The sequence below is a fragment of the Montipora foliosa genome, chromosome 7 (assembly GCF_036669935.1).
Source record: "Montipora foliosa isolate CH-2021 chromosome 7, ASM3666993v2, whole genome shotgun sequence".
Taxonomy (NCBI): domain Eukaryota; kingdom Metazoa; phylum Cnidaria; class Anthozoa; order Scleractinia; family Acroporidae; genus Montipora; species Montipora foliosa.
The window spans coordinates 22988946-23003611 of record NC_090875.1 but is presented as its reverse complement, the minus strand read 5'-3'; the positions used below and the strand labels follow the sequence as shown (position 1 = coordinate 23003611).

Below are 14666 nucleotides of genomic sequence, written 5' to 3'. Positions count from 1 at the left end.
ACGAGGAAATGGACGACGAATTCGAGACAGACAGCGAGGAAGAAGATGAGCAATAAGATCGATCCCGATCACACAACAACACGAACGGCTCCTTTTAGCGTTACGAGCCACCAAGTAATAAAAGTCCATATTACACCAAGAACATCGAAACAACAACTTCTCTTCATTTTACAACTAATTTAGTTCGGCTTGTAAGTGAATACACGTTCATTTGTTACTGTTTTAATTTGCTGAGAAAATTTTTTTTATCAAAAATACTCGGCTATAAGCCGAGACCCCTTCTACCGCTTCAAATTTGCCCAAATTGAGTGAGGATTTGTGTAAAAATCGCTCGGCTTATAGCTGAATAAGTACGGTAAATCGAAACGTGCTAGGGGATCGTCAGCATATGCCTCGTGCGTGTATTCCTCATCGCTGGCCGCGAAGCTCGAGTTTGGCGAACCTTCAACTTCCAGCTCGTAATCTTCAATTTCTGAAACTTCCGTATCTGAACGGGAGGACAGAATGAAGTCGTTCGAAGCCATTTCTTGATTAACACGTACGCTGGTTACAAACGTGAGCCGAACAGAAATTGTTTTCACCGACACGCAGAGAAAACTACAAAACTACGCATCTCCTCTGTTGATTTGCCTGATGATTACGTCACTAGGCCCAGTCTCCCTTTTACCCGGTCGCGGGCAGAGAAAACCGCACTTTAAAACCTCGTAAAAAATTCCGGTTTTAACCAAAAACAAAAATTTTTGCGCCATTTTGCTCAGAGCGATACAAAGATTTCTCGAAGCAAAAAAAAAAATTTCGGGTTTATAGGCACTTTAACCTCTTACAACCGAGCGCAAGGGCCGTACTGGGAATACTAGCCTGAGGTCGTGGCGGTGCGAGGTCCGTTCAGAAACGACCAAGGGCCAATATTCCGTTAGTACTGTCTAGAGCAAGTTAGATTAGTAAGCATTTCTGTAGGAAAGCAATGTCGAGTGTCACTTTCTTATACCGGGAGAGATCTTTCTCATATCTTTCTACCGTTTTCAAACGATTCGAAGATATGAGAAAGATCTCTCCCGGTCTAACAAAGTGAGATTAGTAAGTTGTTTATCATGAGGCATCGTTTCTTTGAATGATCGGACGGTTCTTCGCTTGGTGAATGTTCGTCATCTTCGTCTTTCCTCAGCGAACTTTGTACGGTAACCTTTTACATTGAAGACGAAAATGCGCCGGAAATGGACTGTTTTCATGGTAATGGTCTTTACTGTAAAATCCCGACCAAAAACCAGCCAATCGGAGTGCTCCGTTTAGCCTGAGAATTGCTTTCCATACAATAAATGAAATTATTTATAAATTTGAACAGCGGAAAGTGAAAGACGTGAGTTGAAGATCATCGCACTTAAGCAGCAATTTAATGAGTTGTGAAGAAAGCCTGCCTTGAACGGGGCTCGAACCCAGGACCACGCGTTTACGTTGCAGTGCTTTGTCAACTTATTTATTATCCTTCCCACGGGGACATTAAACCTTTAAACATCAATGGTTGCATTTTAAAATTGAGGCACATGACTTTGTATAGCCCACAGACCAGCGTGACACATTGTCCATTCCGACCAAAACCTACAATCGTGGACAAAACTCTTCAGGAAATAAAGAAATTACCCTTCCAAGCGCTTCCAGTTGTAAACACAAAATTGACCATATTTCAACGCCCCCTTCCCCTCCCCCCTTCCCCGGTTCAACGTTGTTTGTTTTGTGGGGGGCACAAACAGTTTCCTGGAAATCAACACTTTCCAAATCAACATTGGATAGGGGGAGGGAAGAGATAAGTAATTTTTGTGGGATTCACAAGGGAGAAAAAGTGAACAAGTGCTTTTTGCCGGTTTGTGCACGGTTTTCTCATCGAGTTTGTCCACGATTGTAGATAAATGACCCAGCTCCCCAGAGGTTCTTGTCGGTCAATCGATAAAGAGAGCCTCCCTAGGAGGCTGGCAGTCTGGCACGAGAGTTGCCAGATGATGTTGGTCACAGTACCTATCATTTGCAAGTTGCCAAATGGCGTTAGCCAAGCCACCCGATAACTTGCAGCTAGAGACCATACCAGTACCAGCAAGCGTACCCAGAGACCGTTGCCTTACGGCAAAGAAAGCAAAATACAATAGAAGAGGAGCTTGTGACACAAAAAACGTTTCGCTACACGGTCGTGATACGTCATGTTTTTGGACTTGTTTCACTCATTTTTCAGAGGAATAATTTTAAGAACAAGTGGCATCATTTGGAAAAACGAACATAATTTGGGAAAACAATGGGCACTGCTAGTACCATAATGTGCGACTGTTACTAGCACAATCTAAAAAAGCCTAGTCGTTGGTCCTTTCGCCCGCTGACTCCCATTTGAGAATGCCTTTAGGAAGGGGGGGGGGGGGGAAGGGGGTTTAAAAAATCAATCCCCGACCAAATCCTTCTTTCATAGAGGGTATAAGCAAAAAAGTTTGAGGAGTTCTCTATTGGTAGGTAAGACAGCCCCACTGAAAATAGTAGTTTGCAGCCGTCTCTAGAGTCAACGATAACAATAATGATGATGATAATGATAATATAATGATAATAATGTCAGTGCAATTATAACGATAATAATTATCTTAATCAGAAGTCTTTTAGATATAGATTTTGTAATAAAAACTAACGATAAAAAGTCACGACGTTTCGACCCCTCGGAGGTCATTTTCAAGTGAGAATAAAAGTTTTAAGAATTAGCATAAATATGTCAAAACTAGATAAAAATGCGGCGAACGCCGAAATGTGATAAAAATATGTACAAAAGTGTAAAAAGTGCTAAAAATATATGGAGTAATGAACGGTAGCTGGAGAAAACAATAGACAAAAAATAATTAATTACAAGAACTGTTCTAAACAAATAATTTGGCGCGGATAGAGTCACACTGTTTGTTTAGCGATGGTTTCAGTTCTTTTATAAAAAAACATTTCAAAAACAAGACAATCAAACTTGTTCTGGCACTTTCTCAGAATTCTAAAACTCTTTGCGATGTTGTTAGGTTCCAATGCATGTTTCTCTCTCAGATGGTCGCCGATGGTTGCCCCTTTGTGCTCTTCAATGCGCTGGTGAAGGTGCCGGCAGGTATATCCGACATAACCTGCGTCGCACAGGTCACACTTGAATTGGTACACAACGCACTGTTGGCTTACAAGGGGTGGCTTCTCTTCACGGACCCGGATCTCTTCTTTGATCTTTTTGCTCGTGTAGACAGGGGTAATATCCGCACTGATCTTACGGCTTAGGTCGGCAAGTTGTCTCCGTACGGCGTTCGCAGATTTTTGGTCCTTGAAGGGCAACACGACTCTGATTGGGTCCCCACGCTTCTCATCAACGTGGGTGCGTGATTCCTCGGAAACTTTTGAATCAACGAAAAGGCGGATGGTGGACTGCACATGATCTTCAGGATAACACAGACGGGAAAAGATCTCTTTGAAGCGTTCACATTCCTCGTGAAAGGCCTTCCATGTAGACGAGAGCTTAAACGCACGGTTAAGCATGGTATTTATCAGTGACCGTTTATATCTCGCGTCAACGTGGCTGTGATAATGTAACAACAGTCCGGTGTCAGTTGGTTTTCGGTACACCGTTGTGTTCAGGTAGCATCCATTCCTGATTACGTTCATTCCAAGAAAGGGTAGTCTGCCATTTTCTTCGAGCTCCATTGTGAAATCAATAGAAGGGTGACTGTTGTTTAGTGTCGTTAAGAAATCTATAGCTGCTTCAACATCAGGCATTGCGCTAAGGGTGTCATCAACATAGCGCTTGTAAAAGGCGGGCATCTTGTTTTCTGTTTCCAGCTGTTTCTCGATGTTACACATGAAGGCGTTTGCCATGAGAGGCCCCAGCGGCGAGCCCATTGCCACACCGTCCACTTGTTCGTACAAGTTTCCTTCAAACTGGAAAAGCTGATTTTTGGTGGCGATTCTTAACAGTTCTATCAGGGCCTGCTTCGTGATATTAAGATCGTGTTCTTTGTTGAACTAGTCGTTCTCAAAGGCTCTCTCTGCAATACTCTCAATGGTTTCGTCCACAGGAACATTAGTAAAGAGTGATGACACATCATACGACACCAAAACATCATGCTCTTTGATTTTCATTTCACGGAGTTCGTCAGCAAAAACAAAAATGTCACTGACGGTATGGTCGTTGACGGACAAGGGCTTTAGCTTTTCGTCCAGCCACTTGGCAAGTTTATAATTGTATGTTCCTGTGGCAGATAAGCAGTTCTTGTATTTAATTATTTTTTGTCTATTGTTTTCTTTAGCTACCGTTCATTACTCCATATATTTTTAGCACTTTTTACACTTTTGTACATATTTTTATCACATTTCGGCGTTCGCCGCATTTTTATCCAGTTTTTACATATTTATGCTAATTCTTAAAACTTTTATTCTCACTTGAAAATGACCTCCGAGGGGTCGAAACGTCGTGACTTTTTATCGTTAGTTTTTATTACAAAAGATAATAATTATATTGATAATAATATACAGTTGTTGATGGATGAACAAATTGAGCTAATGTTTGATCTATTGTATGTTCGAGTTATCACAAATGACGGCGATGAAATGACATGTCATATTTAAGTCTTTGCTAAGATAGCATCATTTTTTTCCTTCACAGGTTACATGGTCACAGCAACCTGCGCAGTTATGGACAACGAAAAGAAATTTCGTGGGGTAGTGGGTCTGGATATTCTTATGCCTGACCTCGTGTCCAATGTTCAGTATTTTGGACACGGAACTCTTCAATCCTACGCTTTTATGTTTCAAAGTTATGACGGAGCAGTACTAAGCCACCCTAACATCCCCTCACCGGAACATGTTACAGAAGAAAGTAATGCCGTTCACATTTTGCAATTAGAAGAATCGGAGGAATTCAAAGAGTTATACCAAGACGTTAGACAAGCAGCATTGAACAAGAAAGTTGAGACTTTCAGGTAAGTCAGGTATAACAAACCCACCTTGCGTGCCCATCACCTCAACAAACTTTTCCCGACTTAATTTATTCTCTGAATTCGTCCCAAATACGTTGTGTCAGAAACCCATGACCCAGAGCCTACAACCCTACTGTATTTCACAGACCGATTTATTTTTAGATTGAATTTCCCGCGAATGAGACTCCCACAGGAGCCCGATGACCAATTACAAGAAATTAAGCTGACGTCATAGGGTCACCGAACCGGAACTGCCTTTCTTTTTTGGCCTAATTCACGGAAAGGGCTAGTCTAAAAATAAACCTACTTGTGAAAACGCCGTTTCACAGACGCTGTACGCTCCAGATGGGCTCCTGGTTGTGTTGTTTTTAGAACCTTTTTGCTTAAAACTGGCCTTTTTATTCGCTTTAAAGATGGGAAAACTGGGCATAATTTGATCCGTGACCGAGCAATAAAGGGGAGTGGGTTCGATACCGGGTTGACGTCAAAAATTACTCCCACAATGCAAAGCAGTCTGTGACGTCAACCCGATATTAAATCCGTTCATCTTCCTTGCGCGGTCGCAGATCACATTACAATTCTTTTTTCCACTTTTTAGGAGCCTCTCAGTGAAACAGTGAATTTGAAGGAGGGAGTTAAGCGAACCAAAAAATTCTGTTAGACAAGTGCAGAAAATGGTTGAGTGGAAAGGGGTTTTTTAAGGTTATAGACACTTTAACACACGAGCCCATCTGGAGCGTGCAACTTCCATACACCATACAGCGTCTGTGAAACGGCGTTTTCACAAGTAGGTTTATTTTTAGACTAGCCCTTCCCGCGAATTAGGTCAAAAAACAAAGGCAGTTCCGGTTCGGTGACCCTATGACGTCAGCTTAATTTCTTGTAATTGGTCATCGGGCTCCTGTGGGAGTCTCATTCGCGGGAAATTCAATCTAAAAATTAATCGGTCTGTGAAAACGCCGTTACAAGAACACAGTAGAGTTGTAGGCTCAGGGTCATGGATTCCTGCTTTAACACCAATACACCTATAAACATACTAAGCTGTTCTATAGGAGCAGTCAGGTCACATCAGGGTCTGAGTCAGTTTAATTTTGTGAGTAAGAGAACAGCAACACTGCGAGTTCTCTGTGTAACACAGGAAAAAGTTCTTCTTTTTGAGTGAGGTCTGGTTACGCTGTAAGGAAGATTAACGGAAGGCCTCGGCTCCAAACTCTTTGTCACCGTAGAAAGTTGCAAAGGAGGCAGTGTGGCCCAGTGGTTAGGGCGCTTGCTTTGAGATCCGGAGAACCCGGTTTCAAGACCCGCTCTGGCCACTCGTTGAATTTGATCCTGGTAGTCCCTGGTTCAACTTCCCAGCTACACTTGTTAATAGCCAACTGGTTTGCCTCCGGCCAGTTGGGATTCTTAACAGTTGTAGTTGTTGTGTTCTGTTGTTTCGTTGATTCATTGGCCCTGAAAAGCCCCTATAAGGGGAGCGGTCAATTCAGTATGAAATCAGTATGAAGAGCAAGAAGCAAAGCCATGTTTTTGCGCGGCCTGTTGCTTGTGAAGCTTTAAGTTAAGACCTGGGTCATGTTGTATGATGAAAATGTCGACAGCATAAGAAAAGCATCTGCATCTCATGAATATCTTCTAGTTCAGTGGTGGAGCAATCGAACTAGTAATCGTAAGCTCAAAGGCTCCCTGGCTACTGTCAAGGGCTACTATTGATAAATTCAAAACTTCAGTCGCTTGCCCGGCTTAAACTTGACCAATACATCACTTGCAGGATCTAGTCAAATGGCTAGATGATGTCGTTTTTTTTTTTTTTTGCAATGGCGCTGGGACGTAAGCGTTCCAGATCTAAAGGCTCAGGAGAGTCACGGTGTGTCGGTTTTAAAGGGAAAAATTCTTTTTGAGCACTTACCTTATTTTTTTCGGTGGTTAGTGCTTTTGTTTTGGCAACAAACTAATATTCCTCGATGAGCTTGCGTCCCAACATGTTGTCGAAGAGTGACATGTGACTGAACCCTGCAAACGGCCAGTTCTTTTACAACTTGTGGGACAGTTCCTCTTCTTTCTGTTGAGACAAATTTCCAAGGAAGCCTTAAAATGGATAGAAACTTACGGGTCGATGATTTCTTTGTTTCAGTAAAACAATAAATAGTCAGAGACGTTCCATAGCTGCCGGTGGTGTTCTGGGAGAAGGAATTAATATAGAAGTGGTTGATTATGAATATACCTGCCAGCCGCTTGAGACAGACAACAGAGAGTTCATCACCTGTGTCGCTATCAAATTGAAAGAATCTGACGATAAATATGGGTCATCTCGAATACGTAAGCAGTTTATTTCTTCATTAACTTCTTTCGTCATGCATTCATTCCTTCAATACCTCCATTCCTCCTTTATTCCTTAACTTTGTTCACTGTTCCCTCATTTCTCCATTCAGTTACTCATTGACTCACTCTCTCAATAACTCCTTCCTTCCTTTCTTTCTTCTTAATGCGTTCATGCATGCACGCATCCGTTCATTCGATCATTTATTCAGTCATTGTTAATTGGTCCCCAGCAGCCACTTGTCCTCTTCCAATAGGCCATTTCCGAGTTCAAGTCTGCCTCCTCTTCAAAGCGAGTCTAAGTGCGAAGTTTTTCTTACGCAAATTAGTTTTCATTCATATGTAAAGTAGAACTAATTACCATCACAATAACTTCGCACTTAGACTCGCTTTGAAGAGGAGGCAGACATGAACTCGGAAATGGCCTATTGAACCTGCACTACATAAGGGAAATATGGGATTGCATCCCACAGGAACCAAACCTTCGTTAGTTGAAGAGGTGCTTAGGGCGTTGAGCGTTTATAAAAAGCTAATCGCCATTTCACGTTTGTATGGTGGTTACTCACTTTTTATCTATACAGTTGACAATGCCGGGAACCATCCCACGGCTTATCACCGCATGGACGTGTTGCCAGAGGCAAAGACGTGCTACCATACGGACACAGTGTCGTATCCAGGTAATGTCCCTCATACAGACGTTCAGCGTGAGTCCGCGGATACTCACGCAATAGTGGTTTAAGCTATCCACTACAATTAAACGTGGGTGCAATCTCGACCCCAAAACCATTGATACCCTGGATCCCTGGTGCTGACCACAGGCATACCAGCCTCTGGGAACGAGATTGACTCGGCAGCATAAAAGGGAGCATGCACATGCAGTAGAGCATTTTTCTGTGAAAATAACATAAAACGCGTTCCCATCGCGAAATAGAAGGTTCTTGTTTCTTTCCTTTATTCCCTTTTGGATCTGTAAAATAACTTACAGTATTGGCCTTGAACAAATTTTGCGTTTTTTGGTCGACAAGCCTGAAAGCCTCCACTGAAATACATTTCCTCAAAAACTTAGTTTAAATTACAAATCCAAATCATTGAACATTCCTGTGGCCTAGGTATATAAATACAGATCCGTTCATTCACCGTACAGCGTCTAAGAGAGTAGAGTAATTAATTTAGCTTAAATTAATTAAGTAAGCTGATTCCTCCACACACTTGCACACAAGACCATGATAAGCCACTCTTTGTGATCAGTGTGTAAGTAAGTATGTGCTCTATGAGATGGTCATTATTGTAAGGGCAGTCACTGAAATGCGCAGTTGTAATTCGGTCTTTGATTGTTGGTCCGACCTAATTCCCCAGTTCACCTTTCAAATTCCAGTGCCCCTCAAACTAAAGCAGATGGTCTCACAACTGAATCAAACATCTTAACTCCTTTTTAGACCGATCAGCGGTTAAATTGAGCGCCAAGGCATTTGTTGACCCAGCCGAATACTTTGAAGAACAAGACCGTTTGGAAGCTGTTCGCTTGTACTCAAAGCAACTTCTTGGGGAAACGCAATCAGTTAGAATTCGCGAGGGTGAAGTCTATGCCATGAAACAAAACATGCCGATCGTGGCGATCCTTACATCCTATTTTGATAGGATGGTCTGGGGATCAGGCTCCGCAAAATTTAAACGTTACACTGCAAGATTCGTGCGTCGGTTCGTTGGCACCTACAATGGTGTTCTTCGCCTGTTTCCAGCCGCTCCTCTGCCAACGAATTTTGATCATCTGACGCGGCCATGGTAAGTATTAATGTATTTGAATTTCTATAGCGCAGGTAGAACGTTTTTACGGCCACTGGCACCCTTGTGTTTTGTCGGATCCAGTCAGAAGTTCTCCCATAACCGGTTTAGGTCGACGCGGTAGACAGTTTAATTTCCGGAACGGTTTCGGTTGAAAACGGTGTAACTCTTGATAAAAGTCACTACCAGACGCCTGCACTTTGTTCTCAACGAGAGCTTCCCGATTTTGAAAAAAGCTTGCAAAAACGACAGCGGTAAATACCTATGCTTTTTCAGCCATTCTAACTTGGCTCGATTGCACCTGTAAATCAACGTCTGTCGGAGCCAACTAAATCATTTGCAATCACCAAAGTTGTGCCGACGTTGGTCAAAGTTCTACGATATCTAGCTTCTTATCAATGCAGTCGTGACGTGATTTGTGCGGGTTGCTGTGTCGTAACATAACATCTCATGTAACATTTTAGTTATCAGATGCCTATACTACCAATAAGTCAGTCTGTTGCGCATAAGTATTATCATCCCAGGAGCCCATCAAATAGAGCCTCCATCTTTCATACTGGGCCGCGGAGTCAATCCTTTTTCGAGTGGAGATAATATTAGGGAGCTTAAGCATGCGTGTGTTTGAGACGCGGACGGCAACCGGAATTGAGCTGTTTTCCTTTTTAACTTGTCTTCACGCAACCACATTTACATTGCCAAGTATCCTTTCTCCATTAGATATGGTTAGTATATAAATCTGGGAGACACCACTGTCCTAGCGCGCGAAATGTTCTCTTCCGGTTGCCGTCCGCGTCTCAAAAACGTGCGTGCTTAAGCTCCCTATTAATAGAACGCCTCTCGAGGGGGGTTTCGATGTTAAAAGACCAATCAAACAGAGCTATGACAGTGCTATTGTTTTACGTCCATGCATCACCCTGGAATGTTCTTTCCGCGTTTCGCCGTGGAAATATGTGGGAAAAAGCCGTTCTGAGAATAAATATACTCGGGAAAGGGTAGACTCAAGGAATAAGTGTAGATAGACGCTCCATTTGATGGCCTCCTGACACTCAAATGAACCGTAAATGTCTTTTTCCTGTGGCACAGGAAAAAAAACCCAAGCTCGAATCGTTGATACAGCAGAACACACCCTCTGTGGATTTTCATTTAGGTTCATCAACGCTGTAGCAAATGATGGCGATACCACACTAACTCACCCGTACCTGGACCCCCTTGGGGCCGGTTTTGTTGTCACCGTTAGCCATACCGTGACGAGGGACTTATTGGACCCCTCTCTGAGTAATGATCACAAGATATTTGCCGTGGTTGGAGGTGATCTCACCATTTCAAGTTTAGGCGCTTCTATGGCGAAAACGATGGGGAAACATTGCGTCTTTAAAGAAGAGCTACGATGTTTTTTGATGGATACGAGAGGTTACGTAGTATATCATCCGGATTTTGAAGACGCTTACAATGATACTTCCAAGGTAAAAACACTTTTAGGCCAGAACGCAACACCGGAAATTACTGCTAGTTTGATTAGTGCTGATTTTTTTTTTCAACTTTTTCTCTCCTGTTCCTGTTCCTGGATTTTCCTCCATCCCCTCTCCACCTAGGGACTGAAACTCAGGGGGTCTCTCTTTTCCCGCCTGGGTTCCAGTCTCTTTCATAGCGGGGTAAAAAGGAGTCCAGCATGAACAAATGCATTATGGTGTGAAGGACTGTGAAGGATAGCAGCATGTGATTACTCTTCAAAGAAAAACTAACTATTCGGGAGCTTAACCACTGCGGCGGGCGTTAGGTGGTCTTAGGTTAATCTGCACAATTTGCAAGACAGCTGTAGGATTGGTTAAAAAATCAATAAATGAAGGAACAAAACAGCGGAACTTACCCTAAAACAACACAGGTGCGGGCTATAAAGAACTAGTGAAAGTGGTGCGAAACAACTGGCGTGGTGTTGTTCTTAAAAATTTAAAATCAAGAAAAACTCTGAACTTTATTTAATTGAAAATATAACAACAATTAATGTAGATAATAAAAAACATATTGAACACAGACCGAAAGGGTTCACGTAAACGGGACTGAGAGACTAAAAATATATCATCTATATACATGATGAAATAAAATAAAACATTGGCCATCTAAAAAAAAAAATATATATATATATATATATTTATATCTATAATTACAATGATTCAAAAACAACAACTAGATATCATACAAAATTGTTCCTTTTAAAGCCAGACTACAAATTATTGCACCCCCTGAAACAAAAAACTAACAATACCATATAAGTTAAATTTGGGCACTGTAACATTTTAATTACTCTACTTTATCAAGGTCAATCAAATTGAATGAGAGAGAAGAGATTGGTGTAGTATTTTCTTTGAATCTCTTTCCTCGAAATCCTCTAATTGCAATTAAAACGCTCTTCAATAAACAGAATCTGAGCCTTGTTCTAATATAGCTCAGGACATCCGCATAGCTTTCTCTTCTTTTCTCAGCTATTAGAGAGGCGATTCGCTTGTGATGTCTATCAGCTTCGTTGCCAACACCCCCTGACGTCGACATCACGATAGGCGTCGACATCACGATAGGCGTGGTGTTGTTCTGATTTTGAACTCATGGCATAAGACACGGTGGTCGGGCGCTCTACAAATGATTACAAATTACTAAAAATCCATTTCATGACATTATAGGAGGATACCACAGTGAATCCTTCGTCATTATAATGAAATCGTTCGTACCCATATTTTACAACGTGAGCGAGATGGAGTAATCGCGAAAGACGTATAGGTAACTTTTAACCAATCTCCGGGCGCCTTGTGAGCGGCAACGTGATAATGGTTTAAAGTGCTACTATGATCAAACAAGATATCTTCCCTTTTTCCTTCATATTTTGAAACCGCGTTTCCTTGATACCTGACTATACTAGCAAAATCTTGAGCTTCGAGTTTTGTCCAAAGGCTGTTTTCTTTGAGTGCAAGTTCAGGATTTCACAGTCGACTGTTATTCCCGTTAAAGACTGACTCATTGGACTTCAGAGGTTTGGGTCGAGGTAAGATGACGTCAAAGAATCACTGGCTTAAAATTGTAACGTGTAAACGCGCTTATTATACGTGCAAAACACGAGTTTAAAAGTTTGAAAGTTCGAAACTCCCTTGTTGCATATTAATTTAAACGCGTGCACACACATTGCATTTTTAAACTAGCCAACCCTTGCCGTCATCTTATGGAGGCTTAAAACTTCAGTCACTTAGTGTTCAGTTACCATAGTTTTGAAATACAAAGAAAAAGTAGAATTGATTTTTGCAGGTAATAGTAGCACTTTTAAGTACAAATGCTAATGGACGAACAAAAGCAGCTAACGGGAGATCTAATGTTAAGTAAATATTAAATTTAAATTTTTCAGTTTAATTTAATTTGAATCATACATTTGTTTTATTCTACCTATTTTGTAATATATGTACTCTTTCACAATTAGACCCTTCGCCCACTTGAGGCGAAGCGAAGCCGAATGGGCTATTGACCCGTGGCCCTTAAGGGCAAAGGGTCTTATTGTTTTAGTATCACCCAACTAGTTGGTCATTGTTGTCTTAATCCCTATTATTGTAATCTCTTACTTTTCCGATCCGCCTGGATTAGCTAGTTATAGGCTATTTTGCGGATAAGGATCAATGGAAAATGTACGAAAGGTGACAGTTGAAATAACGAATAAAACACTTCGTCCACCAACGTGGCTATTATTACGTAACGTCAAAATCACCAATAATAAAGAAGAATTAAATGTTAATTTGTGACGTTTTCAATGACGTTGGTGTTATCGTTCCTTTAAAAACCCTGTCTCCTTGAAGAGGGCCTTTGGGTCCTTTTGTATTCCACTGCGCACGTCTTTGAAAAATTAGTCAAAAGTTGAAAGCTAGACAAAGCCAAAGGAGTTGTATTTCCAAGTTCATCGCTGCCGTGTGGATATGTCATTTCAGGTTGTTAACAGGCATATCACCGACATGGATGGCGAAATAGCTCGCGATCTTATCAAGAATGGTGTCATGAAACGATATGAATGCAGGAATCTCCAACTTTTGAAACTTCAGCGATTTTACGAGGTAAAACTTTCAGTACATTTATTAGCCTAACGCTCAAATCTCTTTTTAAAAAGTCTTTCGGTCAAAGTTAACGTGCCGCGTTATTTTCAACCTTATGAATTCCTAAACGATCGAAAGCCAAAATATTCAAGCGTATGACTGCGCTCAACAGAACGAAGGCAAATTACACAGGACAGGAGTCTACCTAGATCATAAACCAAAGGTATCGCTTTGGCCATCAACTAAAAGACGCAGAAAATTAAATAAACAAATTTACACATCACAAAGCAAAGACACTGGAACTGAAAACGCGGGAAAACGCATCTGACTAGATTACGATGAATATAAATATGACGCAAATTTTTTGAGCCAATCATTAGACGTAGAAATGAAAACTTCAAGCTATGGTTAAAGTAATGTCCAGATTTAACTGAAAAACCGCTCTTGTACGTATTTGTAATTGTTCTGTGCAAATCACGATTTTGATCTGAAATATGAATTTCCTTCTCCTGCAGGTGAAAATCGAAGGCGAAACCTACAAAGGAGATCACGGTGCTTGCGATGCGTACACTGTTGTCAGGATTCCAAGAACTAACGTGTTTGTTATTAGAGTCAAGAGCAAGCCATGTTTAATAAACAGAGAACGATGTCCCTGTTCTGGCGTTTGCGAAAACAAGGATTGCGAATGTCCATGCAACGCTCCACTGGAGTATGACATCTGTAAGGCTCAACTAATGGGCGGACAGTAAGTTAGCGACACTTTATTGATTCTTTCATTCGCGTGCACTATTTGGGATTTGCCACGTGAGATGTCCACCCGAAAGACGAAGGATTAACTCGTGGCTTCGCAGATAACTTATGCTTGAGGTGTCGATAATAGTTCTCTATTGGATAGCTTAAAACTTGTGATTTTTCCCAATGAAACGAAGACTACGAATACCACAACAACGGCAGTGATGACAACAGTTACTTTTAGAAGGAAATAAGAGTGACAGTGATAATGATGATGATAATGACAGTGATAATAAATAAATGACGACGATAATGATTGATGATGACAATAAATAAGTCTAGTGAAGATGATGACGATGATTTTACTGACGATGGATATGAATTGGATGATGATGACTATGAATATTGTTAGGGACCTTAAGATCTATGACCGCGAAGTCAACGACAACGCCACCAAACAATGATATCATTGGTTAAAAGAGCGTAAATAATTGAGCTGCACGGGCGGCACCGATTTTAGCACATATTTGTTCGGTACTCTTCATAACGACGGCGTGAAATTACCAAATTTTAGGTTTTGACGACGACGTAAGCATGCAACAGAGAATCATTCATTCTCTATTTTCACTCTGAAACCGCTCGTACCAATTTATTTTTAGGACACTTCGCCCACATTGTACGACATGAAGGAGATGGAATAATCGCCAAAGAGCAAAGTTATATTTTGAAGTTATATTCTGACGTTTTCGTCAAACGTCTCCGTCGTAGATCTTAAGGTCCCTATTATGATTACGATGACGACGATGATGGT

General features: G+C 41.3%; 2 protein-coding genes across 2 annotated transcripts in view; one reads left to right on the top strand and one right to left on the bottom strand.

Moving 5' to 3' along the window:
- LOC138010035 (VWFA and cache domain-containing protein 1-like) overlaps window positions 1-14666 on the top strand; it is a 28622-nt gene that overhangs the window by 9571 nt on the left and 4385 nt on the right. Inside the window, exons 8-14 of the mRNA XM_068857000.1 lie at window positions 4652-4967; window positions 7096-7280; window positions 7862-7957; window positions 8717-9062; window positions 10210-10525; window positions 13022-13144; window positions 13639-13868. Coding sequence (XP_068713101.1) covers window positions 4652-4967; window positions 7096-7280; window positions 7862-7957; window positions 8717-9062; window positions 10210-10525; window positions 13022-13144; window positions 13639-13868 — 1612 coding nt within the window. The remainder of the gene's footprint in view (window positions 1-4651; window positions 4968-7095; window positions 7281-7861; window positions 7958-8716; window positions 9063-10209; window positions 10526-13021; window positions 13145-13638; window positions 13869-14666) is intronic.
- LOC138011134 (uncharacterized) lies at window positions 282-4128 on the bottom strand. The gene is made up of 3 exons (XM_068858116.1): window positions 4102-4128; window positions 3170-4011; window positions 282-543 (listed from the first exon to the last, which is right to left on the bottom strand). Exons 1-3 carry the CDS (start codon window positions 4126-4128, stop codon window positions 282-284), a joined length of 1131 nt encoding a protein of 376 aa, XP_068714217.1.